The 13,731-nt window shown below is 42.0% G+C and overlaps 1 protein-coding gene across 11 annotated transcripts in view; it reads right to left on the bottom strand.

Annotated features, from left to right (window-relative positions):
- Window positions 1-13,731, bottom strand: part of abtb1 (ankyrin repeat and BTB (POZ) domain containing 1) — a 135,876-nt gene that overhangs the window by 81,668 nt on the left and 40,477 nt on the right. For 2 of the 11 annotated variants that reach the window (XM_069937372.1, XM_069937376.1), the window contains exon 2: window positions 12,439-12,611. The exons of 8 other annotated variants lie outside the window; for them this stretch is intronic. In XM_069937372.1, coding sequence (XP_069793473.1) covers window positions 12,439-12,518 — 80 coding nt within the window. In that variant the 5' untranslated portion in view covers window positions 12,519-12,611. Of the gene's footprint in view, window positions 1-11,213; window positions 11,324-12,438; window positions 12,612-13,731 lie in introns of those variants that run through there. One more of the 11 variants, XM_069937375.1, reaches the window with a different exon arrangement.

Genomic DNA, 13,731 nt, shown 5'->3' with positions numbered 1-13,731 from the left:
TAATATCTCCACTAAATACAGACTACAAACTAATTGCAAAACTATTAGCGAATAGATCAACAGATTGTGTGCCAAAATTAATGAAGTTAGATCAGACAGGATTTGTTAAAAACAGAAGAATGGCAGATAATGTGTGCCTATTTATTAATTTGATTCATGTGGCTCAAACAAATAAAACAAACAAACTGTGGCAGTCGCTCTTTGATAGGGTTGAATGGAGTTATCTTTTTAAAGTACTAGAGAAATTCAAATTACTGGAAAAATTTATTAATTGGATCAGAGTGCTGTATAATGGGCCCTGTGGCAAAAGTGGTAACAAATGGATATGTTTCAGACCACTTTAAATTGAGTAGATCAATAAGACAGGATGCTCATTATCACCTTCCCTGTTTGCTTTGGTCATAGAACCATTGGCAGAGCTGATAAGAAAAGAACCCACATTTAAGGAAAGACTGGATCGTTACATGGATAGGAGGGGACTAGAGGGGTATGGACCGGGTGCTGGTCAGTGGGGACTAGGAGGGTGGGGATTTGCTACGGCATGGACTAGTAGAGCCGAACTGGCCTGTTCTGTGCTGTAAGTGGTTATATGGTTATAAAGGGAATAAAAATCAAAGAGGAAAGAATTTAAAATTAGCTTATTTGTGTATACTTAAATCAATAAAAAGATTATATACAAAATTGAAAGAATATGGGGCAATAGCAGGATACAAGGTTAATATTGATAAAAGTGAGGAGATCCCAATGAATAAAGTCGATCATACAGAATGTAAAAGGGAATCTCCTTTCAAATGGCAATCATAGACCATATGTTACTTAGGTATCAGAATAGACAATAATTTAAATCATGGGTATAAATTAAATTACCAACCATTAATAAGGAAAATACAAGAGGACTTGGAGAAATGGAAAGAACTACCACTAACTCTAATAGGGAGAGTAAAAATGCATCAAAATGAATGTATTTCCACGACTACAGTACTTATTCCAAATGCTACCAATTCCCTTGATAGGGGAATTTTTTTAATTGAATAAAATAAGAAAGTTTCTATGGAAGGGCAAAAATGCAAGAGTAGCTTTGGAAAAACTAACATGGACATAAAAACAAGGGGGAATTGCAGCTACCAAATTTCAAAAACTATAACAGGGCAGCACAATTAAGATTTTTGTCAGACTTTTATCAGGCAGGAGAAAAACCGGCTTGGTTCAAGATCATTATATAAATTAGAGGAAAAAGTCCCTGAACACTTACTCTATAAATGGGATGAGAAACTGGTGCAACATAACAATATACAATATTACAACATATGCTAAAAATATGGAAGAGAATACATCTGGAACAAAAAAAATAAACTATCAAATACCAAAAATGTTTTAATGCAAACCCATTAATTCCTTTTACAATGGATAATCTTTATTCTTTAAGGTATGGACAAGAAAAGTGCACAATGATAACTTGGAAAATGGAAACAACCCTAAAAATACAACAATGGTACCTAGAAATGAACAAGTGTATTCCATTTGAAAAAAGTTACCTACAACCTAAGAGACAAATACACTTTATTTGAACAAATTTTGGAACCCATCTCAGTCCTCTCTTGACGTGAAAAGTTACAATTAAGAAAATAGTCAAGTATAAAATATTGGAACGACACAATCTCTTTTTTCTTTTCCTTTTATTCTTCCTCTGTCATGTTTGTTTGTTCTTTTTTTGCTTCAAGTTATGGGGGGGAAATGAAAATGTCAACACATAGTTACTGACATGGTTCATGGTGAAGTATTAAATAAAAATATATTTTAAAAAGTCCATTGCTACCTTAATAGGAGAGGATATGCAATGATAGAGATTAAATACAAAGTGAAAGGGTCACTTTGCTGGAATTGAAATACAAGCCTCCTAACAGTCAGCAGGAGATGTAGGGAAAAGATATGGTCAAACCTGTGCTCTGATAATATGACATTATTTATTAATGTCAGATATAGATTGGGACAATAAAATATTCTGCACCAATTATACCTTACACTGCAAAAATTACATGGTTTAAAATCTGAAATTCAAGACTCGTGTTTTAAGAGTGGTATAAAGGTTGGAACATATATACATCTAACCTGGCAATGCAAGAAAGTAAGATTGTTTTGGTATTGTTACAAGCCCAGAGGACCCCAAAACCCAGCACCAACACAAATGGTTATTTAAACAAAAATTGCTTTTAATTATCTTCAAACATGAAAAACAGAATCACACTTTAACTTATCTCTATCGAGTTACTTAACCCCCTTCTAATTCAAAGCATATGTGTATGTAATGTGTGTGTAAGTTCAGAAAAATTCTTTGGTTCACAGTCCAATCTCACTTCTCATTTCCTCCAAGTTCACTGGCTGCAGGCGATTCTTATACTGTGCACAGAATTTAACATTTATAAAGTTCAACAGGCTTTGGTGCGTGAAAGTTAAATAGTTACCACTCAGGAAGGTTCTAGTCGATTTTCAGAGGAGAGAGATTTGTTATTCCAAGACATCCACGACGGATCTACTTCCATCAGCCATTTCAGTGTTTCGCTGGCAAAACTTCCCCCTTCAGGGTTGTCCAGATAATAACCTCTTTCTTTCAGGTCACCACAGAGTTCCTTTTTGTTTCTCTTATTCCAAGTGAAACATTAAACAGCCAGTTCTCTCCTCTTGCATGAACCAAAGGGTTTTGAAAAGGCTGTCTTCCAAAAAGGCTTTCCACAAGCTTGCCAGCTTGTCCTGTTCCAGTCCCAGCTGCCTTCTACTGGCTGTAACACTGTACAAGTGATCTCTCTCTCTCTCTCTCTCTCTCTCTCTCTCTCTCATCTCTCTCTCTCTCTCTCTCTCTCTCTCTCTCTCTCTCTCTCTCTCTCTCTCTCTCTCTCCTCTCTCTCTCTCTCTCTCCTCCTCTCTCTCTTCTCTCTCTCTCCTCTCTCTCTCTCTTTCTCTCTCTCTTTCTCTCTCTCTTTCTCTCTCTCTTTCTCTCTCTCTTTCTCTCTCTCTTTCCCTCTCTCTCTTTCTCTCTCTCTTTCTCTCTCTCTTTCTCTCTCTCTTTCTCTCTCCTCTTTCTCTCTCTCTTTCTCTCTCTCTTTCTCTCTCCTTCTCTCTCTCTTCTCTCTCTCTTCTCTCTCTCTCTTTCTCTCTCTCTTTTCTCTCTCTCTTTCTCTCTCTCTTTCTCTCTCTCTTTCTCTCTCTCTCTTTCTCTCTCTCTTTCTCTCTCTCTTTCTCTCTCTCTTTCTCTCTCTCTTTCTCTCTCTCTTTCTCTCTCTCTTTCTCTCTCTCTTTCTCTCTCTCTTTCTCTCTCTCTTTCTCTCCTCTCTTTCTCTCTCTCTTTCTCTCTCCTGCAAAAGCTCAGAGGCACCATATGTCATGCATGGGGCAGAGCTCCAGTATTTTAAATAAGATCTGTTTTATACTCTGTCACACCAGACTGAAGAGACTGACCATCTTGTGAAAGACAGGGTAACACAGTAGGCTCTGGAGAGAGGAGGAAATGCTGTTCTGTACTATATTATCCTTATCATAGGAGATTAAAAATAAATGGCTTTAAAGTAAGTAAGACCACTTTGCTCTTGATTAAGAGATAAATCATCGTGAAGATTACACTTCTGTAACCCTAACAAGATAGGAAGAAAAACCTGTGAAAATACTCATGTGAAGAATATCTCTCTGAAAGACCACCCACCAAAAGACTCGTGAGATTAAAGAGATCTGAAGAAATTACGTTTATAAATGTTTCATAATTACTTCTGACTGCAATTAAAAATCTTCAACTCACACAAGATGTTTGAAGCTGAAGTTTAAAATGGACTTTTCAGACAAGCTCAAACTGTAATGGTTTGGATTTTGACACACACATCTACAATTGCACATAGTGGGAATTAAGTTAGGAGATAAGTAAGGAATGTTATGTTATTAACAGTTAAATAAAAAACTATTATTTTGTATTTACCATTGTCTGGTAAATTTTCCACTACTGTTCCTTTGTTAGTTTGTAACACAAGGAACTTGCATCCTGCAACGTGTCTTGCAGAAAAAGGGAACTCTTACGAACTGAGGGGTTATGGTACAACTATCAGTACAAAACAATTGTATAAAACAGTTGGCCTACTGTCTGCAATTCTGGTCATCACAAAAGTACACAAGCTAGTCCTCATCGAGGGGTCAGCAAGGGAGAGAAGAACTTCAAATTCCTGGGTGTCAACATCTCTGAAGATCTATAGAACCAAAGGACATTACAGCACAGAAATGGGTCTCTTCAGCCCTTCTAGTCTCTTGCCGAAATATTTTTCTGCCTAGTCAAACTGACCTGCACCAGTCCATATCCCTCCATACCTCTCCCATCCATCTGCCTGCCCAAATTCTTCTTAAATGTTAAAATAGAGTACGTATTCACCACTTCAGCTTGCAGCTCATTCCACACTCACACCATTCTCTGTGAAGAAATTCCCCCTCATGTTTGCCCTAAACTTTTCCCTTAACCCGTGTCCTCTGGTTTGTATCTCACCTTCCACAGGGGAAAACCCCTGTCTAACCCCCTCATAATTTTAAATCTTTGGCTTGGCTTCGCGGACGAAGATTTATGGAGGGGGTTAAAAAGTCCACGTCAGCTGCAGGCTCGTTTGTGGCTGACAAGTCCGATGCGGGACAGGCAGACACGGTTGCAGCGGTTGCAGGGGAAAATTGTTGGTTGGGGTTGGGTGTTGGGTTTTTCCTCCTTTGCCTTTTGTCAATGAGGTGGGCTCTGCGGTCTTCTTCAAAGGAGGTTGCTGCCCGCCAAACTGTGAGGCGCCAAGATGCACGGTTTGAGGCGTTATCAGCCCACTGGCGGTGGTCAATGTGGCAGGCACCAAGAGATTTCTTTAGGCAGTCCTTGTACCTTTTCTTTGGTGCACCTCTGTCACGGTGGCCAGTGGAGAGCTCGCCATATAACACGATCTTGGGAAGGCGATGGTCCTCCATTCTGGAGACGTGACCCATCCAGCGCAGCTGGAATCTTCAGCAGCGTGGACTCGATGCTGTCAGACCTCTGCCATCTCGAGTACTTCGACGTTAGGGATGTAAGCGCTCCAATGGATGTTGAGGATGGAGCGGAGACAACGCTGGTGGAAGCGTTCTAGGAGCCGTAGGTGGTGCCGGTAGAGGACCCATGATTCGGAGCCGAACAGGAGTGTGGGTATGACAACGGCTCTGTATACGCTTATCTTTGTGAGGTTTTTCAGTTGGTTGTTTTTCCAGACTCTTTTGTGTAGTCTTCCAAAGGCGTTATTTGCCTTGGCGAGTCTGTTGTCTATCTCATTGTCGATCCTTGCATCTGATGAAATGGTGCAGCCGAGATAGGTAAACTGGTTGACCGTTTTGAGTTTTGTGTGCCCGATGGAGATGTGGGGGGGCTGGTAATCATGGTGGGGAGCTGGCTGATGGAGGACAATACCTCTATCAAATCTTACCTCATTCTTCTGCACTTCAGAGAATGAAGTCCTAATCTGTTTAACCTTTTCCTGAAACTCAATTCCTGAAGTCTGGGCTACATCCAAGTAAAATCTTCTCTGCACTCTTTCCATCTTATTGATATCTTCCTTTCCTGTAGTTGGGTGACCAAAACTGCACACGATACTCCAAATTTGGCCTCATCAATGTCTTGTACAACTTTACCAAAACATCCCAACTCCTATACTCAATACAGCCATGCATTGACTTGTGTCCGAGTTATGTTCTGGAAGTGGGGACGCAAAAAGATTAGCACAAGTCGATTCTCACCCCAAAACAGGCCTCTACGCGGAATGTGGGGAGGAACTTGATAACTGATCCATCAGTCTGGCCCTGCCTTCTTTTCACATCCTTCTCCAACCCGTGAACCTACCAAACAACTCTTTCACTCCCTCCTCCTCCTCGTTGGTCTCTGTGACTGATAGCCTCACATTCAGCAAAAGAGGAGTTAAAAAATGATGGCCGGTTGCACAGATGCTTCGGACACAGCACACATGCACCGCTCGGGTAATGGGTAGTTGCCTTGAGTCACGCATGCGTGTTCACCTTGTTGATATTGATCTTGAGGCTTTTTTTTTTAGTGTCTTTATAATAAGAGCATTTGTCCAAAAAAAACTGAACTTAATGAGATATTTGGGAGCATTAAGGTGATGTAATAATTTCAAACTTGTGCACATGGGTCAGCATTTGTGCATTCTGATCTCTACTGAGGCACGCATCTAACAATGCGCATCCGTTTGATCGCCCACAGAGCAAACTTTTCTGGGTTTTTAAAAGCAGAATGGAAAATAAATGGTGCAGTGTACTTAGAATATATTAATGTGGCTGAGGCAGCGAAATGCAAGAAATAAATCATAGTTTGGAAATTAATGTGCTTTTACTTCTCAGTAGGCCTTTTCACACCATATTGTAAAATGGAGATTCCCTGGAAATTTACCCATGAACCTACGGTATGAAAAGGTAGGCCCAGGAGGTTTTCCCAGACTACTCTCTCCTTGAAATGTGAAGACCCAAATGGCCAAGCAGGGAAGACTCATGACATCAGCACTTGCATACTGCGTCACACAGGTGATTAAAGTTAAAAGGTACCGCCAGAGAGCAGCAGGCTGCTTCAGCACATCGTGACGGCAGCACAATGCAGGATGAATGGCTGTCCTCATTAACCATAATCTCTCATGCAGCTGTATTTCCCAAAGCAGTTACAGTTGCGTGAGGGATTATGGGAAACGAAGTCAGCCAGTCATCCCACATTGTGCCACCGTCACAACGTGCCAAAGTGGCCCCGAAGCGCGGGAGGGGGTGGGGTGGGTAGGCGACTGACTGATGGCTGGGGGAGGGAGGGAGTGGGCAGGAGAGCGACCAACCTACCAACAACCAGGAGGGAGGAATCGGGCAGACGACTGACAAGACGGCCAGGGGAGAGGGAGTGGGCAGGGGGCCTACCTACGGCTGGGAGGTAGGGAGTGGGCAAGCAAGTGACCGATGAACAGCTTTGGGGTGAAGAAGGGAGAGAGAGCAGGCAGGCAAGTGACCAACCAACCAACAGACAGCCAGGAGAGAGGGAACAGGTGAGTGAGAGACCGACAGATGGGCAGGGAGGGAGCGGGTGAGCAACTGACGGATGGAAGGACGGGAGAGGGGGGTGTGAAAGGAATGACTTACTCTTACTCCTGTGAGTGCATAACGTATCATCAGTTGAGGGCGAGACTCCCCCTAAATTGTTGGGGAGGGCAAATTCCCAGGAATTTTGATCAAGCCATGGAAGGCCTGGGAGGTCGTGAATTCCTGGGAATTTCTCCAGGACAAAGTAGGCTCACCGCTCGTCTGCAATGTCAAAACACTGAATTGGGGGCCATTTTTGTTGTTCATATTCATATTCAATTCAATGAATTGTTCACTTGATAACACTCCCAGGTCTCTCAATTATCAACCTCCTACGATGCACGACTTAATGTCCGCTAATGCCTGCCAATGTCGGACCCAGCGTAAATTTAAAAATGTTTATTAAGACCTTATGGTGACCTCGGACGTATATGTGATCGGAAATTACTTGATCTTGAACAAGGTATGGCTGTACTTTGATTTATGAAGCCCAACTTGACAAAAGCTCCTTTTGCAACCCTATCCACCTGTGACACCACTTCCAGGAAATTATGCATCTGTATTCCCAATCCCTCTGTTCTAATGCACTCCTCAGTGCCCTACCAATTTATGTGCTTATCCTTTCTTGGTTTGTCCTTCCAAAATGCAACACCTCACATATTCATTTGTCATTTTTTCCAACATTTTTCCACCTGGTCCAGAGCCCTCTGCAAGCTTTGTAAACCTTTGCTGTCCACAACACCCCTCATCTTAGTGTCATCTGCAAACTTGCTGATCCAATGAGCAATATAAATGAGCTCGTTGACTTCATCCACTTTGCTGCCAATTTCCACCCAAACTCTAATTCACTTAGTCCATCTCTAGCAACATTCTCCCTTTCCTCAATCTGTCTCCATCTCGGGAAACAAATACTTGACAAACATCTTCTACAAACCCACAGCTACCTAAATTCCAACTCTTCCACCCTGTCCCCTGTAAGGATTTCATTTATTCTCTCAATTCCTCCATCTCATCTGCATAACATACCAAATCAGAGATATCCTCCTTCCTCAAACAACGTGGCTTTCCCTCCAACATCATCAATTCGGCATTCACCAGCATATCTTCCATTACCTGCACATCTGCCCTAGCTCCACGCGCCACAAGCACAGGGTTCCTCTGGTCCTCATCTACCACCCAACCAGCCTCCACATCCAACACATCCTCCTCTGTCATTTCTGTCACCTATGACATGACTCCACCACTAAACATATATTCCTCTCTCCTCCCCTTTCTGCCTTCCGCAGGGACCACTCCCTCTGTGACTCCCTTGCTTGTCCACTCCTCCCTCCCCTTCAATCAGCCCATTGGGACCTACTACCCCTGTGACCACAGGAGGTGCTCCACTTGACACCTCCTCCCTCACCACCATTCAGGGCCCCAAATAGTCCTTCCAAGTGTAGCAACATTTCTCTTGTGTATCTGCAGAGGTCATCTACTGCATCCCATGCTTCCGCTGTGGTCTCCTCTACATCAGGGAAATGATGCAGACTGGGAAATCACTTTGTTGAGCACCCAGGCTCTGTCTGCCACACTAGCATGAATCTTCCAGTGGCCACCCATTTCAATTCCCCATTGCTTTCCCTTGCTGACATGTGTCCATGATCTCATGCACTGTCAAAATGAGACTGCTGACAAATTGGAGGAACAACACCTCATCCTCCGTCTGGGCACCCTCCAACCAGATGGCATTAATATCAATTTCTCTGACTTTCAATTAAACCACTACCACCATACCACCCCCCCCCCCCCAATTTCTACCCCCATTGCCTCCCCCCAGCTCTGTCTCTCCCTTCTGACTCCTTTAGCACACACAGACATGATAAATTCTTACCTCTCCTCTTATATCTAATTAACACATTTTGTTGCTCTGGATTCCTCCCTCAGTCAGCATTGTCTGAATCCTGAGACTTTCTGAGATTTCCTGCTTCTGACTCACTCTGCTTATTCTTTGAAGAAGGGCTCAGGTGCAAAACGTTGGCAATATATCTTTGCTTTTTATGGACACTGAAAAGACCAGCTAAGTTCCTCCAACATTTTGGTATGTTTTTTGATCAAATTTACCATATTATCATCAAGATCATTGATATAGATACAAACAACAATGGTCCCAGTACTGACACCTGAGGCACACCACTGTTCACAGGCCTCCTTTCTGAGAAATTATCATTCACCACTACTCGTTGGCTTCTCCTATCTAGCCATTGTTGAATCCAGTTTGCTACTTGCAGTGAACTGGAATTCAACATTTATGTATTGTTCAGATGGCTGGCTCCTCCCTTGGCTCCACCCTCACCTATCCCAATATAAACCTTGGTTTTCCAGTTTTACCTCAGATTCACCAGAGGACTATTGTGTCTACCGGCCGTTGATTGTAAGCTATTAAAAGCGTTTTTGTACTCCTCACTTGTCTCTGAGTGCATTCAGTCGTACAACACTACTTCACCATGAATACCCAGTGCCGAACCTTCCTGACTAACCTCCCAAGTTGGACATTGTCAAAGACCTTACTAAAGTTCATGTAGACAACATCCACAGCCTTTCTTTCATCAACTTGCTTGGTAACCTCCTCAAAAAATTATCATCTTGGTTAAATACTACCTACTACGTACAAAGCCACATCGACTATCTCTTAAACAGTCCCTGGCTATCCAAATAATTGTATATTCAATCTCCTAGAACACCTTCCAATAATTTACCTACTACTGACATCAGGCTCCCCAGCCTATAATTTCCAGGGTTACTTTTGGACCCTTTTTTTAAACAATGGAACATGAGCTACCCTCTAATCCTCTGGCACCACATCTATGGCTAAGGACATTATAAATATTTCTGCAGAAGCCCTTGCAATTTCTACACTTGCCCTCAAGGTCTGAGGAAACATCATCAAGGATTTACCCACCCTTATTTGCTTTAAGTCAGCCAGCACCTCCTCCTCTTTAATCTGTATCGGTTCCATTACCTCACTGCTTGTTTTCCTTACTTCCCATGACTCTGCGCCAGTTTCCTGAGTGAATACTGATGAAAAACATTTAAGATCTCCCCTATCTCTTTTGGCTTAATACAAAGCCGACCACTCTGATCTTCAAGGGGACCAATTTTTCCCCTTACTATCTTTTTGCTCTTATTATACCTGTTGAAACCTTTAGGATTTTTCTTCACATTGTCTGCCAAAGCAACTTCATGTCATCTTTTAGCCTTTCTGATTTCCTTCTCAAGTTTTTTCTGCAATTTTTATACTCCTCAAGTGCTTTGTTTGCTCTGTGTTGCCTAGTTCTGCTTTTCATCTCTCTTCTTCTGAACCAGATCCCCAATATCCCTCGAAATCCAATGTTCCCTGTGCCTACTAACCTTGCCTTTAATCCTGACAGGAACATACAAACTCTGCATTCTCAAAACTTCACCTTTGAAGGTCTTCCACTTACCTCACGTATCCTTGTCCAAAAACAACTTATCCCAATCCACACATTCTAGAGCCTTTCTCATTTCCTCAAAACTGGCCTTTCTCCAATTTAGAATCTCAAACCAAGGCCCAGACTTATTCTTCTCCATAATTAACTTTAAACAAATGGCATTATGATCTTTGGACCCAAAATGTTCCCCTAGACATACTTCTGTCACCTGTCCTGTTTCATTCCCTAATAGGAGATTCAGTATTGCACTCTCTCTTGTTGTTATCTCTATATATTGATTTGGAAAATTTTCCTGAACACATTTGGCAAACTCCAAGCCATCCAGCCCTTTTACAGTATGGGAATCCCAATCTATCCTGGGATAACCATGTTGATGCAATCACGAAGAAGGTTTGGAAGCGGCTATATTTTGTTAGGACCTTTAGGTGATTTGGTATGTCACCAAAGACTCTTGCAAATTTCTACAGGTGAATCATGGAGAGCATTTTGATTGGTTGCATCACTGTCTGGTGTGGAGGTGACAATGCACAGGACAGGAAAAGTCTACAGAGGCTTGTGAACTCAGCCAGCACTATTATGAGCATTAGTCCTTATTCCATTGAGGACATCTAGAAGAGACAATGTCTCAAGAATACTGCCTCCATCATCAAGGACCCTCACCATCCAGGCCTTGCCCTCTTCTCACTGCTACAATCACGAAGGAGGAACAGAAGCTTCAAGTCGAGCACCCAACATTACAAAACAGCTTCTTCTCCTCTGCCATCAGATTTCTGAATGGACAATAAAGCACAGACATTACCTCACTTCTGCACTATTTTATTTTTAAACAGTGTAAATGCAACTTTTAGCAACTTCTGCACCTGTAAATGCACAATACTGCTGCTGCAAATCAACAAATTTTGTTACACACGTTCATGACAATAAACCTGATTCGGATTCTTCTGATAGGTCATAATTGCAGAACAGAGTGACTGGGATGTTGCCTGGAATGGAACCTTCTAGTTATAAGGAGAGAATGAATAGGATGGGTTTGTTCTCCTTGCAGTAAACAAGGCTATGGGCTGACCCAACTGAGATATACAAAATTTTAAAGGGGAATAGATAGTAATAAATTTTTCTCTTCAGCAGAGATGCATAAAACCAAAAGGTACAAAGATTAGGAGATTTGGAGAAGGTCTGGGGAAAAATGTATTCACTCTGGAATCTGGAACACACTGCCTGATAAGAGGATGGAGGCAGAAATCCTCACAACATTTAAGTACTTTTACAAAGATTTCAATCACTAAGGCAAATGAAGGCTGGGGATGAAGAGCAGGAAATAGATATTAACAGGTCATTGATGGACATTAGGAACATGCCAAACTGAAGGATTTGTCTATGCTCAATGACCCTGTGAAAATGTACAGAGGGAGCACTTCTCTTTCAAACAAGTAGTCTTTTGAAAGAGATATTAAACTATCAGCAGACAAACAAAAGACTGCAGATGCTGGAATCCAAAGGTAAACACAATCTACTGGAGGAACTCAATAGGGCAAGCGGAATCAGTGGGTGAAAAAAGAACGATTAATTTTTTCGAGCGGCATCCTTGGGTTTGTAATAGCACTGATTCACCACAGCTTACAAACAAATAAAGAATACACTCTCTCATTTCTTTTAGTACACTATGAAGGGGACTTTCTTTTTATTATTCACTAGACACAATATTGCATTCTTCAACTTCCCAAACACCACCTAATTCCTCTGTCTTTCTCATTGGCTCACTGCCATACTGATGATCCTGACACTTCCACTCTCCTCCTCCTGCATGTAAAATCTATCACCCATATACTGACGCTTAACACACCTACGCATGTGTGTTATTACTCCCGCGCGTTGCATCACTTACATAATCAGTGGTGGCCGGCACCACTCCCAATAAAGGCAAAAACGTGACTGCATCAGGTTCCAGCCTAAAATGTTGATCATCCTTTTTCACACATTGATGCTGCTTGACTTGCTGAGTTCCTTAATCAGATTATTTGTTATACAATCTGCACTTATAAACAAGTGTGAAGGTTTCTGAGTACAAAAGAATATTTGGTCATTTATATATCTGTTGTTCATAGGCAATTAAGCCAAGTTTATTGTCATGTGGATTGGACAAGTACAACCCGACAAAACAGTTTTCTTGGTGAAAAATACAGACACACGTATCTCTTTTCCACTCTTGAAAGATGCTTTGTGCAAGATGGAAGGGGTCCTCAATGATTTTGCGTGCCCTTGTCAGATTTGGGGTGGGGGGGGGAACTCCAGTGATCCACTTATCACTCTTATTCCTGTGGATTGCCCTCCGATCTATTTCTCTGCAGCAACCGTACCACACTGTTATGCAGCCGACCAGGATGTTCTCGACAGAGCTCCTGTAGAAAGTTGACATGATGACTTTGCTCGCTTCAGTCTTCTCAGAAAGTACTGTTGCACCTTCCTGATAAGTGAGGAGATGTGTGTCCTCAATAAGTCACTAGTTAAGTGAACTCTAAGGGACATAGTGCTCTCCACTCTCAATGCCATACACAAAACTTACTATATTTGCTTACATTAAAATAGTGATTACACTTCAAGTCGATTTCACTTCCTGTGAAACTCAATAAAATTTTTGCAGAACTAGTTCTTTTCCAATTCAGTCTCCTGTTCATATATAAACAAAGGATAACAGTGCAAAGTCTATTAATACTCATCATGTCATATTTGTTTATACATTCTGCTATTGTAACATTCACCATATATAGCACCATTGCCATTAATGTGGATTCCCCAGGGTTCTTCCTTCTATTGTTTGAGGGGCTTTGCCACCAATAAATGTCCACCAGTAGTGGAAAGACCCTAGACTGTAGTCCTTCATCAGAGCTTTTGTGTTTGCTACACCAAGACTCAGTTTATCCCTTCCATGTACTAGTGACACCTGAAATGTTCCGGTTGGCAGTATTCTATCACGGCACCTCACTGTGTGGAAGACCGCACTGGAGTACTGTGTCCAGTTCTGGTCTCCATATTTGAGGAAGGATATACTGGCTTTGGAGACGGTCCAGAGGAGGTTTACTAGGTTGATCCCTGGGATGAAGGGGTAGACTTATGATGAAAGATTAAATCGTCAAGGAATGTATTCGCTCGAGTTCATAAGAATGAGAGGAGATCTTAT

Source organism: Narcine bancroftii, chromosome 5, assembly GCF_036971445.1.
Source record: "Narcine bancroftii isolate sNarBan1 chromosome 5, sNarBan1.hap1, whole genome shotgun sequence".
Classification (NCBI taxonomy): Eukaryota; Metazoa; Chordata; class Chondrichthyes; order Torpediniformes; family Narcinidae; genus Narcine; species Narcine bancroftii.
Note: the sequence above shows the minus strand (reverse complement) of the source record. Positions and strands in the feature narration are given on the sequence as shown.